We start from the raw sequence: 16,662 nt of genomic DNA, 5'->3' as shown, positions 1-16,662 counted from the left end.
ACGTGGACGATATCTTTATCATTTGGAACCACACAAAAAAGGAGCTGTTCGACTTTCTTAACAAAATCAACTCTCTACACCACACAATCGAATTCACTCTAGAACTTGAAAAAGATAACCAATTATCATTTCTGGACACTTTAATTAAGAAGCTTCCGAATGATGGTATCAACCTCTCAGTTTACCGCAAACCTACCAATACAGGACTTTATTTACATTTCACTTCCTGTCACCACATTTCTCAGAAACTTAGTATTGTACACATGTTGAAGAGCCATGCCTCTCTCCTTACAACAGATCAACAAGACCTCCAGGAAGAACTATCCCTGATATCTATCAACCTTACCATGAATGGATTTCCTCGAAGATTCGTCCACGAGATACTTTTTTCTGAACCCCGACAAAGACAACAAGATGATATACGTTATATTTCTGCCATCGTCATTCCATAGGGACAGTTTCCAATAAGATTGCTAGACTCCTTAGACCACATAAAATAAGAGTGACCTTTAAACCCACAGAAACAATTAGACAATTCTTAAGATTTCCTAAAGATAGCCACCCTTTCTCCAAATATGCTGGAGTTTATAACATACCCTGCTTGTGCGGCTTGAATTACATCGGCCAAACTTCAAGGAGCCTTGAAATTAGGCAAAAAGAACACATAGGTGACATCAATAATAACAGAGAAGAAAAATCGAGGTTAGCTTTTCATTGCTCAAGAACGAACCATACCATAGAGTGGGATAGAAGCACAATTCGTTACATGGAGGAGGACTTCCACTCCTGAATTTTTAAGGAGGCCACAACAGTTGCCCGCTGTATACAAAACCTTAACAGGAACTAAGGACTAATCTTGCCCATGATCTGGAAGACCCTTATCAGATCCTTCAACTCACCAGAACTGAATTATAGTGCCAACTATAGAACATTCCTAAATAACAACAAGTGATATCATGCACACTCTATGCATGTATTGTATGCACTCTGTTCTTTGTTTAATATAATTGGAATCGGTTGATTATAGTTTGCAACAGTTTTTTACTTTTTAGTGCCTTACATCAGTTATGTACCCTGAAGATGCCAACAGCCTTAGTTGGTGAAACTAGTTGGTATAACATAGTTGTTTATTATATGCACTTGATCAATATAATCCCAATAAAAGTCTTTCCAGAGCTTTTTGGTCAAGAAAATTAAACGTTTTTTAACATATAATTTTTTATGTTGAGCTAACTGGACTTAAGCCATCTGATATCATTAATACTCCTCCTTTCCTATCTCTAATTGCTAAAAATAGTATACCCATTAAGTTATCATATCGGATTCTGATAGCCAGTTTCACTGATGCCAACAATCTTAGGCCACATCATATTCAATAAAGCAACAAATTAAACCCCTTTGTTTTTGATGCTCTTGGCATTTGTGTGTAGACATAATAAATTACACCTAATCTATCCTTATAATTAGATATGCAATCTATTTGGCCTTATTGTAGAACTTTCTCTTCCCCCCCCCCTCCAGACATACTTAAAAGATCGGAACCCAAAGCATATTTTTCCACCCATTCAGCACATGCATAACCATGTTCAAAGACATTCATATCTTTATGATGTTTGTATACCATAGCTGAACTTTTACACACATTTTTCCTATTCCTCCCTTAATGATTTAGTTTCCCTGACTCTCTGCATTAGGTCTCATACCAAAAAGTAATTTTTCTAGACTCCTGACCAATTGAATTCAAGTGCAGGCAATCCCTCTTATACAAGTCTTTTCTGCCATCTAACTCACTCCACACATAATTTTTTCTACACAGCCTACACATGAAATCATTTGCTATCATCACAACTCAGTACTGTCATATCTGGGTAGCAAACGTACAATTTTTACTTTCACACATTTCTTTCTCACTTCTTCCAACAGATCTTTCATATCTTCTCTCATACTCTATTTGTTGCCACTTAAATTATTAGTACCTACCAGAACTACCATTTCTTTTACTTTTCTCTTTTGTTTTTCAATTACATTTGTCATATCTTTAATTTTTGCCCCTGGGAAACTAGAAGTGGTGATCCCATCAGCAAACGCAAACTTTAAGATTGAATCACCATGTAAGCTTGTTGATCACTCAGAGTTTTTGGAGAGGTATTCCCACACACTTTAACATACATTAATAAAGATTGAAACCGGTCTGATAGTGGCCCTTCCCATAATGCATAGTATTATACACAGCTGAGGGGAAAAAAAAGGAAAGAAAAAGAAGGATGAATATCTTTTTTTACTCAGGCCAGAACAACAGCAGTGGCATGTAGAGTACTGAAACATCCAAGTTAAGAAAAGAAGTGTCCAGATCAAGGCAAAGATACGAGATATTCTGATGGAAACTTTGTTCATAGTAAAGGACTGTTCATAAGGGAAAAACTGTGAGTAACCACATCATATTGATATCCTTGGGTTGTAGATATGTGCAACTGTATGTATTTGTTAAGCAAGAGTGTGTCCTGAAATTGTATAGTACTAAGTAGTGTGTTAGAGTTACATGAAGGCAGAAATGTATATGTTTTAATTGTGTAATGTATTTTCTGGAGTTAGCTATGCTGGGAGAAACAGTTATTTCCCATTACTTGTCTAGTATGTAATTAAAATTTTTCTAGTTAGAATAAATGCTTTGTTGAACAACATTCTGATTCTGATCATTGCCAATGCACTGTCTCATAAAAATTATGAACCTGTGTGTTAATTTGATATTGCCTTGACTTGCTATATGGATAAGAGAAATTTGACTAGATATTGCCTTTAATCAAGTTTTCGATTCCTCACTCTCAGTTAATTCAGTCTGACTGGCACAGTCGTAAATCAAATAAATTTGTTAGACTGGAGAGTGTGAGAGATTGAATAAACTGCAATCGTTTAGCCAGCGATAACTATACTTAGAGTCTGCTACACATACAATAGGAACAAATGGCTAGAGCTGGAAGATAAGGGGGGGGGGTTGCAAATTAAGATGTGGGAAATAACATCGTAGTGTAGACAAGCTTTATGAAACAGTGCAGTCGATTCAGTATAGAGGACTAAATATAAGATAAGCAAGATCTTTTTTTTAACTAGTGCAGTCTGAGAAATAATAACTACATAAAAACCTACCTTTACAATACATTTTTTATAATACTTCACATACTAACTTTGTTTTTTTACACTTCGCTAAAGGATTAAACCAAGAATATAATTTCTTGGCATCTTTAATTTATAGTAACCAATCTGCCATGTAACCAAGCAAAAAAAATTTTCAACATCTATTCATTAACGTTTGGATGATTTTTTAAAGCAGTAGTAGATGTGTGACAAAAAAGATGTTTAGTGTTTTTTTTATTATTTTCTATGTTGCTCCCTCTCATGCAAGATAATTTGTAAACCTATAGTACATTTTATACTTGGGTGAGCTAAGGATTTTTTTTTTTTCTATTTTTTATCAGGGACTGAATATCTCAAGTGTGGGATTACCATAAAAAAAAATAAATATATACAATTCACTCCATTTATAAATATGTGGATTATTGCAATTTATTTATAGCCAGCTCTTACTATAACAATCTAACAAAAATTGCTGACTAAATCCCTACAAGCACAATTATATTCTAAAGAAAACTACAAATTCCACTACAACAAACTATTTCTGTAGCCCTTGTGAGTTTGCTATAATGAAAGTTGACTATATTAATATTTTTGAATGAATAATATAACTAAAAAAGAGTGAATAAAACTTTTACATTGCAGATAAAGAGACTATTTTAAGTCCTGTTGTATTGTGTGGCCCTCCAAGCCTTCGGTTTAAGAAACCAGTTATCATTAGTTTCCAACATTGTGCTGCACTGAAATTAGACAACTGGAACATTTCTATCCACAGCAGTGATAGCAGTACTGAAGAGGAAAGTCCAGTGTGGAAGGTAAGTGTTTATCTGCTAACTTCAAGATAGTTTCAGCCATATATAATACTCAGGGCTTGTCAAGATTTGTTTTGTTGAGTACTCAAGTAACTGTATTTAAATTTTTTTCCTCCCTTGAAGAGGTGGTGAAGAAAGCATGTGTGCTAAACAGTAGGATATTTTTTGTAATTCTTTACTGATATCTTAGTGCTTGAACTTTATTAAAAAATATAATTTTTAGGACAAATATGGATTTAAAAGATAAGGGTTCTCACTTCTTCTGACAGTGTCCCTGATAATAGAGTAGAATCTGATTATTTTGGGGATCAGGAGTATACCTCATATTTGTTTTTCCTTTTTTTTTTAAACTTATGTATCTATATAATATTATTACAAACCAATCTAATGATTCCAGTATTCTATCTATCACAGAGACATCATATGCTCATTTCCAGTTCCTCAGCATTGTCTATAATATATACAACGACAGTACTAAGGAAGTGGAAATGCCATACTGAAACCTAGATTTTAAATCTAGGAAGAGCATCATCATATGAGTTGCCTTTGTTGTTGACTGGGAAGTCTTAAAATTATTTTCTCCTGTATTTTGAAGAGGTCATTGGAATAAATGAAACATGGTTGAATGAAGATGATATTCTAATGGGAATAGAAATGGAAGGATACAGTATTTTTCATGAGGATAGAAAGGACAGGAAGGGAGGGCAGGGAAGTGCTAATTATGATAGCAGGGGAATTATGTCCACATAAGACAGACATGAAAGAGAGAAATAGTGGCAATGATTATGAGACAGGGTGGTGTAAAATGGAGGTTGAGAAGGAAGACATAATTAGTTGGATGTTGCTATAGGTCTGGAAATGTGGAGGGTAGTAATGAAGAAATGTATAAACAACTTGGATTAATGAACAAAAGAAGGGTAATTATTATGGGTGATTTTAATTATGGTGGTATAAATCGGAATGAAGAGAATAAGGAAAATGAATTTCTCAAGTTCTTGAGAGATAGCTATCTCAGCAGAACATAAAGAGGGGCACATGAGGAGCGAGAGTTTTAGATCTGATCATTTCATCAGCGGATATAATTGTGAGTTGGGTTTCACACTTTCCTCCAGTTGGTAAGAGTGATCACCTAGGTTGTGGCTAGCCATATGCAAACTTTTGTGAAGAAAGGATATATGTGGAATTATAAGGGTGGTAATTATGACAAGCTTAGGAGACAGCTTGGAGCTAATGCATGGAATGAGGATTTGAGCAGTAAGGAAATAAATGCTGCTTGGGAACTGACAAAAAAATACATAACAGTATTAATGTGTGAATGTATTCCAAAGGCCAAAAGGCTGAATAAGATAGGTGTAAAATGGATGAATGAGGAGCTTAAGCATGAATCTGGAAGAGGGTACTCTAGAGACAGTACAAGATGAATAATGGTAATAATCAGTTACATGAAGAGTATAAAGGACAAGCCAGGAGAGTGACTCAGTTAGTATGGAAAACAAAAGTGCAGTATGAGCAGAAATTGGCAAATCAGGTGAAGAAAAACCCCAGAGAGTTTTTTTTAGATATGTGGCAAGTAGAAGGAAGCATGATCATGGTAAAATGATGAAAATGGTAGAATGGTAACTGCTGCAGAAGGCTTTGTTGAGGTATTCAGTGATCAATTTATAAGGGTATTTCATCCTGATCAGGGTGGAATCATGAAGAACTTAAGTGTAGAGAACATAGTAGAGGATGGCTTAATTGTGAGTGAGCAGGAGGTATTTGAGGAAATAAATAATCTTGATGTCAATAAGGCGATAGGATTTGATGACATATCACTACACATGTTAATCCGGCATTAGTGAGGTGGGGTGTCACAGGCCCCAAAGATCCTTACTGCTGCCACCTTACTAATGTTGGGTTAAGGGAATGTTCCAGGGAATTGGCAATAGCATTGGCATGCCTGTTTAATAAGACTCTTACAATAGCATGGGTTCCAAGGGAGTGGAAGGAGGGTAAAATTGTTCCACTGCATAAAGGTGGCAATAAGGCTGTAGCTTCAAATTATAGGCCAATCTGTATATCTGGATTGTGGTGAGGGTACTAGAGAGATTGGTGAGAAGCAGGATACAGAAATAAAATTGGGATATTATGGTCTTACTGGAAGACTTGAATAGATTACATGAATGGCAGGTAAGTGGAACTTGTCAGTTCAGTGTTGCAAAGTGCAAGATTTTGAGATTTGGTAAACAACAATGAGATGTGAAGTATACACTTGGTAGGGAAACTTTAAAGGAAATAGATGAGAGATCTAGGAGTGATGGTGGATATGGACCTGAAATTCAGGTGCCATGTTGTACAAGTTGTGAACATATCACATCAGATAATGGCAATGATGTGGAGGACCCTGACATGCAGAAATAGAGATCTTATGATGCCATTGTATAAGGCTTTGATCAGGCCTCATATGGATTATTATGCACATATTTGGTTGCTGGGTTTTTGTGATGACGAGGATACATTGGCAAGGGTCCAGAGAAGATTCACAAAGTTAGCCAGTGTTCTTTGGAATATGGAGTATTGAGAGAATGTAAGTTGCAAAGCCTCGTGAATTAGAGGAAGAGGGGGGGATATGATTAAGACATATAAGCTAAGTCAGGGGTTGTTATCATGTTGACATGGAAGATTTTTCATAGAATTAGAGGGAAGGTAGAACAAGGTTGGAAACTATAAAGAGGGTATGAGCAGAGGCATGAAGAGCATGTTCTCTGCATGGAGAGTGGTTGGTGAGTGGAATGCATTGCCTGAGTGTGTTATGAATGTAGACACATTGAATCAGTTTAAGGCATGGTTGGATGATCATTGTGTCGAATAGTGTACTTCCCACGATGATCTGACTCCATGGAGATCAGATGATGATGATAATGATAATTCATCTTTCCTCCTCAAGAGCTCACTTTAGTGAGCATGGAAGTGACAAACCCAATGTACCTGATGCTGGACCATGCCTTATTTCATGTAATATACATCTGTTATATTATCTGTCTATACACTTCTTTCTTTCTTTCCTGCTTGCTCCTTTCACCCAATACTATTAGAGTATTCAAGGGCTAGGAGTGCATCTTTCCTATTTTACTTTTCTTCATCTCTTTTAGTGGAAGTCTGCCTTCTCGCCCAGGAAGAAAGAAATGGCAAGCCACTTCTGTATATATTTTGACAAGAAAATCTCATGAACAGAGGCTTAAGTTATTGTGATTATAGTGCTGGAAGATGGGACACCCAGGCTGTAAGGCATCAAAATGGCTCCTGGGGAATAGCAGATGAACACTTCTAATGAAGTTGGATCAAAGCCTCCTGGAAGTAAAACTTCTGATAGAGTTAATCTCAGAAGAAGAAGATGCCTCCGCTTTACTGATTTACATAAAATAGGAACATGGAATTCAATAAGAATGTATCAAGAAAAACTAGAACTGGTAAAGAAAGAATTGAGAAGAACTCAAGATGAGATTTTAGGAATCACTGAACTGAAATGGACAGGAATAGATCACTTTGATACTGATGATTTCAAGGTACATTACTCTGGACATGGAAACCTTCAAAGAAATGGAGTAGCATTCATAGTTGGAAGAGAATATAGAAAATACAATTTGGGTTACAACCCAGTGTCCAATAGAATAATTCTAATCAGAATAAAGGTACATTCAGTGAATGTTACACTCATACAGGTATATGCACCCACCACCAAAAATTTCAAGTGAAGATGAGGGCAAAGAATTTTACATCAGTATACAACAAGTTATATACAGTATTGATAAACCCATTTTTTTCTTGATATTAGGTGATTAGAATGCAAAAATGAGAGAAAAAGAAGAATGAGGCATTACTGGAAAATTTGTGATTTAGGACTGAGGAATGAATGTTGGAGTTTTGTGTCGAGAACAGTTGCTTTATTGTGAACACTTGCTTTCAACAACATAAAAAAAGATTGTACATATAGACTTCACCTAATGGTGAATACAGAAATCAGTTAGATTATATTGTTGCCAGAAGAAGGTGGAGATGCGCTATCCAAGCCTGGTGCAAACTGTGGGACAGATCATGAATTATTGATAGCTGAAGCTAAATTGAAATTAAGGGCTAAGAAGAAACAAAAGGACGATATAGATTTGATTAAATCATATAAATGAAACATTAAGTAGAAGTCAGAAAGAAATTAAAAAGTTTGGAGAAGACAGGAAGAGAATTATCAGAACTGTGGGAAGAAACAGAATGTAAAGAAACAAAAAAGAATGATTCTAAATGTTGTCAGAAGAAGCTATTGAAATAGGAGGAAAGAAGAAAAATGAAACTTCAGAGAAACAAAGAAAGGGTTAGACAACTGATTGCAGATTTGTGGAGACAGGCTAGAAAAGATAAGAAAAATATCTAAACAAAAGTGCACGGAAATTGAAGAAAACAGTATTATGGATAGAACAAGAGATCTGTTTAGAAAAATAAATGTTACAGGGAAGTTTATCCCTAGATTATGAATTTTAAAAAGCAATTCAGGGAAAATATCTTATGGAAGAAGAAGCAGTGAAAAAAAGATGGAAAGAATATGTAGAGGATTTTTACAAGAAAGATTATTAAAGTAGAATTTGTTGAAGAACCCATGATAATGAAAAGTGAAGTGATATCAGCAATGGAACATCTGCCAAAAGTAAAAGCTCCTGGAGCCGATGACTTGTCAGTGGAATTATTGAGTATGAAGGATGAGGCTGAAGGAGTGAATATATTGACTGAAATTTGTCAATGTTTGGAAGAAAATATACTGGCCTAGAGATTGGAAAATATCAGTATTCATCCCAATTCTAAAAAAATCAAATCCCAGAGATTGTGAGAATTACAAACCAATCACTTTAATTTCACATGCAACTAAAGTTATGCTAAAAGTGATCCAACAAAGGCTAGAGCCATGTATGATAGAGAAATGCCACAAGAACAGACAGGCTTTAGGAGAGTCAGAGGAACTAGAGACCAAATAGCAAACATGAGATGAATTATGGAAAGAACAAGATCATTTCAGAAGGAAGTATTTATCTGTTTAATTGATTATAAGAAAGCTTTTGATTGCATGGATCACAACAGACTGGGGATTGTAACGAGATCAATGGGAATACCTGAGCATCTAATTCTCTTGATAAGAGAGCTGTATGACAACTAGAAGCTTCAGTAAAAACAGTCTTTAGAGAAAAGACTGTGTTCGAGTGGATAAAAGGAGTGTGATAGGGTTGTATATTATCACCCTATCTTTTTAATATTTATAATGAATATATTATGAGAATGGCTAACTTAGACAAAGATCCAGCTGGAATTAAGATTGGTGGTAGAAAAATAAATAATTTAAAATATGCAGATGATACAACACTCATAGCAGAAACTAAAGAATATCTGGAGCAGTTTATTCTATTGGTTAAGAGGGGAAATAACAACGCTAGGCTTAATTTAAACATCAGCTAAACAAACTTGATGGCTTCTGGCAATTTAAGTGATTTTATAATAGAGGGAGATAAAATAGAAATCGCTGAAAGCTGTTTACTGGGGTCCAGAATCAGAAGTGATGGTAAATGTGAAAATGAAATTAAAAGGGTAATCATGGGGTAAAAAAGCTATGTTAAAGCTGACAAAAGTTATGAAAGTGAGTAAGGCTATGAAAGTTAGAATTGTCAAAATATGGTATTTCCAGTAGTGATGTATAGATGTCAAAGTTGGAGAATTAAGTGTAAAGACAGAAAGCAAATTGATTCATTTAAATTATGTGTGTGGAGGAGACTATTAAGATTCCCATGAACTTCAGGAATGACCAATAAGGTTTTAGAGAGTATAAAGACAGAATGCTCCTTGGAAGTGATGATGGCTAAACAGAAGTTGATGTACTTTGGACATATTATGTGAGCTGATGAATCATTAGTAAAAGCAGTTATGTTGGGGAAGACAAAAGAGTTGGATGGACAACATAAAAGAACTTACCAACTTGAACTTACAATTGCTGAAAGAAAGGACAAAGAGGCTGAGTGGGATGGAGAGCCTTTGTTAACAAGATCATGAAGAATTGAAAATGACTGGATGGCACATAACAACATGCATTTTTATTTATTAAGGCATGGATGGTTTTTAAAGCAGTTGTAGATCCCCCCCCCCAAAAAAAAGGTTTTCATGTTATTATTATTATATTTATTTATGTATTAGTTATTTTATTTTAAAGGTTATTTGAAAAAACCTATAGTATGTCTTGTACTGTGTGGTGGGCTAAGGATATTTTTCTATTGTTTATCACTTTTGTAATTTTTATTTATTTTTTACATAGTCCAGAAATCCTGCTCTAGAGACTAAACATGGAACTTTTACAAGCCACCTCAGACTTCCAATAAGCAGGGCAGTGGTCTCACATCAGACGATGAAATTCATCTCCCACCTAAAGATAATCACGAACATTCATTCTCATGGCAGCATTCAAACCCACAACCTGTTGGTTGGAGTGTAAGTATGCTAATCACTTGGCAAACCAGACTGGCATTTTTTTCCCTCCATTATCCATTTGTGGATAATGGAGAAAAATTTTTAAAGAAATATATCTGCACTGCTTTCAAACTTCATCTGAAGCTGGCTTTATTATCTGCTATCTATTCCTTCCCCTTCCCTCTGTTTCCAGGTGCTTACAGGGTGTTCGGGATAAATTTGACATATTTATAATTAATTATATTTTTCCGTAAGTTACATGTATTAACACACACTTCTCTTCATTTAAAAGTTTGGACCCTTCTTCATTCATATACAAGATGTCAGAAAGGATGGATAGCTGGAACCCACCTGAATCATGGAAGAGAATAACTTGTATCATGATGATTCGTGCCCGCCATCAAAATAAGGATATTACAACTGCTGCCCAATGCTCCCTGAATACAGTAAAAACAATCAGGCATGAACTAGAGACTTGCAATGGTGACTACGAGGATGTAGCAAGAAGAAAGATCCCTAGCAGACGATCTGATTGTGTTCGTACAGCAGAATTCCTCGCAAATCTGCAGGAACAGGTGTTGAAGAACCCTGGCATTGGAATTCGGGCTTTGTTCGTGGAGTTGCTAACTGTAGTCAAGCCCTGGATAACAAGGGTAGCCAATGGTAGGCCGTATGTATGGCAGCAGGATTCGGCCCCTTGCCACACCTCTGGGAAAAGTCAAAAATGGTTGTCTGAAAATTTCTACGACTTCACCAGTCCAAATGTTTGGCCTCCAAACTCCCCAGACCTTAACCCCATGGATTATTTTGTATGGGGCGCAGTTGAAAAAGACACCAATCGCACTTCCAGTAATACAAAAGCCCAGTTAATGGATAAAATTAAAACAGTTTTTGCGGCCCTTCCCAGGGAGACTGTAGCATCAGCTTGTTCGAGGTTCCGAAGCAGAATTGAAGCTGTGATCGATGCTAATGGTGGTTATTTTGAGTAAATCTTGTTGATAGTATTGTAATTAACTCTGCCTGTAATGTTTTTTTGTCAATTCATTAAATTTAATAGATACAAAGAAGATTTTCTTTTTCCTTACGAAACTGTCAAATTTATCCCGAACACCCTGTACAAGGTTCTTGCAGCTTATCATATTATGGTCGAACTGGGAGATCTGCCAACATCTGCCTTGGAGAACACATGAAATACATCTGCTGCCACAACTATGGTTAGTCAGGTCTAGCTGACCATGCCTTGGATACTTTGAAAATAACAAAATGGAAAAAAGAACTACTATGCATGAAGCAAGTACAAACTTTAAAGACTTTTTTTTTTTTTTTTTTTTTTTTTTTTTTTTTTTTTTTAGAATCAGCAGCAGATTTTAAAAACTAACCCCATCTAAATAAATATGGTTAGTTTAAGCTTCCCAAGATTTCGGAAACTTTAATTCTTAGAGCTTCTAGTCTCTTCCACCTATTGTTTTGTGTGTGTTATTACAATTTTAATATTGTATCCTTGATGATGTTTATGTGCCAGTCAAAATATAGAGCTCTTAAACTTTTTATTTTTATCTGTGGGTATTCATTCAATTAAACTTAATTATGAATGGAACTGGAAGTATCCAGAATTTTGGCTTCTGTGTAGTCTTTAAAATCTTTCATACTCTTGGCATTTACCTTACAACATATAATCAAGTCTGTATTCAGCCCATTTTGCAAAAATAAATAAATAAAAAAAATCAGCCAAACTATTCCATTTCTCTCAACCTTTTTCCTTGAAAATCATCATCAAATTGTTTGTATCTTCAGGTTATATACACACATCCCCCACTTTGGAGAAACATCAAAAATAAGATAGCCATAAAATAAAGATAAACTTTTTTACATGTTTCACTGTCTGCTGATTAACAGCTTTGTCAGGAAGATTAACATACTGGAGAATGTGCAAAACACATCTGAGAACTTCTGAACAGCAATTGAGTTTTTTGAAATTCAAAATACTAATAACATGGATTAACTGCCACTTAAGTCATTTGACTTATCAAACATAAGTTCTTTGTTGTGCAAAGAACTAATAACCATCCAAAAGGCTTTTAGATGGTTATTAATGTATGGTTTGATAACTTGCATTGTTTCGTAAGAGACTTCCAAATGTCATGTAGTATGAGGCTCTGGTTCCTATGTAAGAATCTATCTGATCACATGTACCATACAGAATTCCTTAAACATTCTTAACAAGAGATTGTATTCTAGGCAAGCCATTGAAGTAGATGACCAATTCATTTCATGATGTTCTGAGGAAATGTGTGAGGTGAGGCTACTTTTACCTTTGCTTTTATATGTTGGTCAATTGTTATTTTTTTTACAGATTTCAAAACTTCTTCCAGTTTGACCATTGTATGCTTTGCCATAGGAATATGTAATCTTATATCATTCCAATGTACAGCTGCAAGCTGTCTCCTGACATTTTAGAATCACTAGCATAAAAGTCCTCATATAGCTGATAGTCACCAAGGTAATCACTTCATGATCACTCTCACCACTGGAGGGAGATTTGGCACCTCATTTATAATGATATCTTCACTTACCCTCTGTTATACACTGCCTAAGGAAGTTTCCCTCAAAAACATGGGAAATTCATTTTCTTTACTTCCGGATGCTACCCTGTCATCTCAAACTATATTATCATAATTAAGGTCACACATAATGATCACCCTTTTCCTATTTCCTTTGCTAATTTGTTTATACATTTCATTATCACTGCCCTCCACATTACAGGGTCTAAAGTAACATCCAACTAAATATTTCATTCTTTCCACTTCTACCCCACTCACACCATACAACCTTAAAACCATTGCAATTATTTGCCCCTTGCACCTCTACCTTGCATGGGTACAACTCCTTTTCTATCATCAATGGCACCTCATCTCCCTTTATTGCCTTTCTGTCTTCATGGAAAACATCTTGTCCTTTAATTTCTATTCCTTTCAGGATGTTGTTCTCCTCCAACTGCATCTCAATTATTCCAACAACTTTTGGATGAAGAACTCAATCAGCACAACAATTTCATTCCGTCTTATTTCTAGTATTCATATGCAAACATAACAGTTCATTTCTGGGTCTATAACAGGTTTCACTGATATCACTTCCTAGCTTAGGTCTGACTCCTTACCCAACCATTTCTCTTTCACTATCCATTCTAGAAGCAGTTGCTCTCCCCCCCCTCCACATCCCAGGCCATCCCATTTCTTTCTTGTCTGCTCACACACATTCATTTCCTCTTCTTTCCAGAGCATTGACCTTATTTATGATCTGGCCACCTTCCCACTCTAACTCTTCCTGTTTTCCTGTCTGTTTCACTCCTGGTCTCTTTCTTATCACTCATGCTACTTCTCCATTTATAAGTACTCCTTCAGTCCTCCCTCTTTCCTTCTGCTCTTTCACATTACTTCTTACTTGCTCAGATCCATTTATCACAGCCATTACTCTCCCTTCCAACAGCATCCTCTCTAAATGAAAAAGTTTAGCACGTGAACCACAGTAGTAGGATTTTTTATTACGTAAATATTTCGTCCTAGGTATCTTAGGACATCATCAGTACAGTAAGGCAATACTAGGAATGACAAAAGAAAGAGCGCGTACGTACAAAGGAATCCAAATTGCGTGCAGTGGCACGTTGCGGCCTGAACTTAAATTAAATTAAAATTAATTACAGTTAAGTTATTATTTTACACAATTTTGTATGACAATTTCCCATACTTTAGGGATGGCAAGAACATCACTGCGGTTTAGATTTGATCTGTGGAGTAGGGCTTCAGCACTTTTTTTATATAAGCGTTCATATTTATATGAAGATCTGTGTAGAAGTTTTGTCTTTTTCCAATGGATCTTGTGGTTTGGGTTTTCAACTCCATGTTGAGCAAGGCCTGATTTATGTAGTTTGATGAGGCAGATATGGTCTTGATGTTCCGAAATGCGTTTAAAAACTGATCTGCCTGTCTGTCCAAAATAAGAGAGTTTACAGGAGCCTGGAACCTCGTATACACCAGGTAGTAGCATAGGTGAAAGTTTGTCTTTAGGCGAGAGTAACAAGTTTTTGATCTGGTTGATGGGTTTGTAGGCGGCAGCAAGATTGTATTTCTTCATAATTTTCGAGAGTCGTTCAGAGATGCCTTTGATATAAGGTATGGGAATCCTATGTGATTGTTCTTGTCTAGGTTGAAGTGCAGAGAAATTGCTGATAATTTTTTAAGTTGTTTTGAGATTGTAACCATTTAGAGTGGCTGTGTTTTTGATTATTTCCAATTCTTGTTTTAGAGAATCCTCGGAGGAGCATAATCTGTGTGCTCTGGTTACCAATGATTTAATGATGCCAAATTTTTGAGAAGGATGATGAGCTGAAGTATGGTGAATGTAGTGGCCTGAAAATGTCGGTTTGCGATAGACAGAGGTGGAGATGGAACCCTCTTCTTTTCTTTGGATGTGTAAATCCAGAAAGGGGATGCCTTGTGGGGATTCTCTTTCTAATGTAAATCTGTTGCGTGGACGAAGAATGTTGATTTTTTCTAAAAACTGAAGTAGGTCTTGTTCGGAATGATTCCAGACTGCGAAGATATCATCGACATATCGAAGCCAGAGTTTTGGTTTGGGTTTGAATGCAAGGATTTTTTCTTCTAGATGTTCTATAAACAGATCTGCCAAGTTGGGTGACAAGGGAGACCCCCATTACTGTTCCCTCCTCTTGCTTGTAGATTTTTCCTTTCTATGTGAAGTAACTAGAAGTAATAACAAATCTGAACAGTTCAACAATGTCTGAAGGAAATTTTTGATTTAATAGGTCTACAGTTTCTTTATGGGGGATATTGGTGAAGAGAGAGACTATGTCGAAACTAATTAGCATGTCTGTTATCAGCAGTTTAATGTCTTTTATTTTGGTTTGAAAATCTGTGGAGTTTTTTATTGAAGAGGTTGAATGGCCTATGTGGGGACAGAGCAGGTTTGATAAAAATTTTGATAACTTGTAAGTCAGGCTGCTAATTGAATCAATGACAGGTCTGAGTGGGATGTTGTTTTTGTGAAGCTTGGGTAAACCGTATATTCTCGGGGGTCTGGCATGGTATGTTTTGAGTTTTTTTGAAGTTTCTTCATCTAATGACGTTGTTTCATCGAGTAGCTTGTTCAGTTTCTTCAGCTGTTTTTTTTGTGGGATCATAGTACAGTTTTGCATAAGTATTTCAATCTCGGAGTAGTAGATTCATTTTTTGGTCATATGAAACAGTATCAAGAACTACTGTAGTATTTCCTTTGTCAGCTCTGGTGATGATTATGTTTTTATTATTTTTTAAGGAGGTAAGAGCTTTCAATTCTGATGGAGGAATGTTTAAAACTGAAGGTTTGGCATCAAAAATTATTTTTGCTATTTCAAAACAGCAGAAATAGCAAAATTCTGTTATTTTGCTATTTCAAAATAGTAGAAATAGCAAAAATAATTTTTGATTACTGTACTAATGATGTCCTAAGATATCTAGGACGAAATATTTATGTAATAAAAAATCCTACTACTGTGGTTCACGTGTGTTAAACTTAGTCATGAATTCTCCACATGTTTCTCTATATAATTATCCTCTCTAAATGACTCATGCCAAAACCATTGGAATGCATTCCATCTCTTTATACAGTTCCATTTGTCCCTCAAACTCATCCCACACATTCACAAATTTTACTCCTTCACATATATAGTTAACATATCATTTCTAACCTTTGCTGTCTTCCTCAGCTCATCACTGTCATACCTGGTTAACACGCTTTCCTGTCACACATAGTATTATCTCTTATTCTCCTCAACAACATCCTGATATCCATTCTCTTGTTTCCAACCAAGTCATTTGTTTCTATTACTACCAACTCTTTTGCTTGCTTACTCCTTGTATACCTCAATCTACTGCCAAGAAAACAAATCCTGTGCATTCTCATTAACCACTCCTCAAATAATTTTGAATCACCACACTATATCACTTGCTAGGCAATCATTATCTCTTTCATATTTTTTTATATTTTCGTGCTACTTCTTTCAACAACAACAGTTCTGTTATTGTTACTTATTGTCCTCATTGTTTTCAATGTAGGGCAACAACACCCAACTTCTTTACCACCTGGAGGCCCACCAGTTAATTAGTGACCACCAACCAATATAAATTATGTCACTCTCAGTCCATAGCAGATCTCCAAGTCAGCAGTATTTACCTTTGAATACAGGTATCAC

At 35.8% G+C, this 16,662-nt stretch overlaps 1 protein-coding gene across 1 annotated transcript in view; it reads left to right on the top strand.

The window, feature by feature from the left end:
• LOC150096330 (netrin receptor UNC5C-like) overlaps nucleotides 1–16,662 on the top strand; it is a 164,343-nt gene that overhangs the window by 142,546 nt on the left and 5,135 nt on the right. Inside the window, exon 7 of the mRNA XM_090409032.1 lies at nucleotides 3,775–3,944. Within this exon, the coding sequence (XP_090265158.1) occupies nucleotides 3,775–3,944 (170 nt within the window). The remainder of the gene's footprint in view (nucleotides 1–3,774; nucleotides 3,945–16,662) is intronic.

Source organism: Typopeltis vanoorti, chromosome 19, assembly GCF_054136105.1.
Source record: "Typopeltis vanoorti isolate ZY-2024b chromosome 19, IOZ_Tvanoo_1.0, whole genome shotgun sequence".
Taxonomy (NCBI): domain Eukaryota; kingdom Metazoa; phylum Arthropoda; class Arachnida; order Uropygi; family Thelyphonidae; genus Typopeltis; species Typopeltis vanoorti.
The sequence above is the reverse complement of the archived record's forward strand: the minus strand, read 5'-3'. Positions and strand labels throughout refer to the sequence as shown.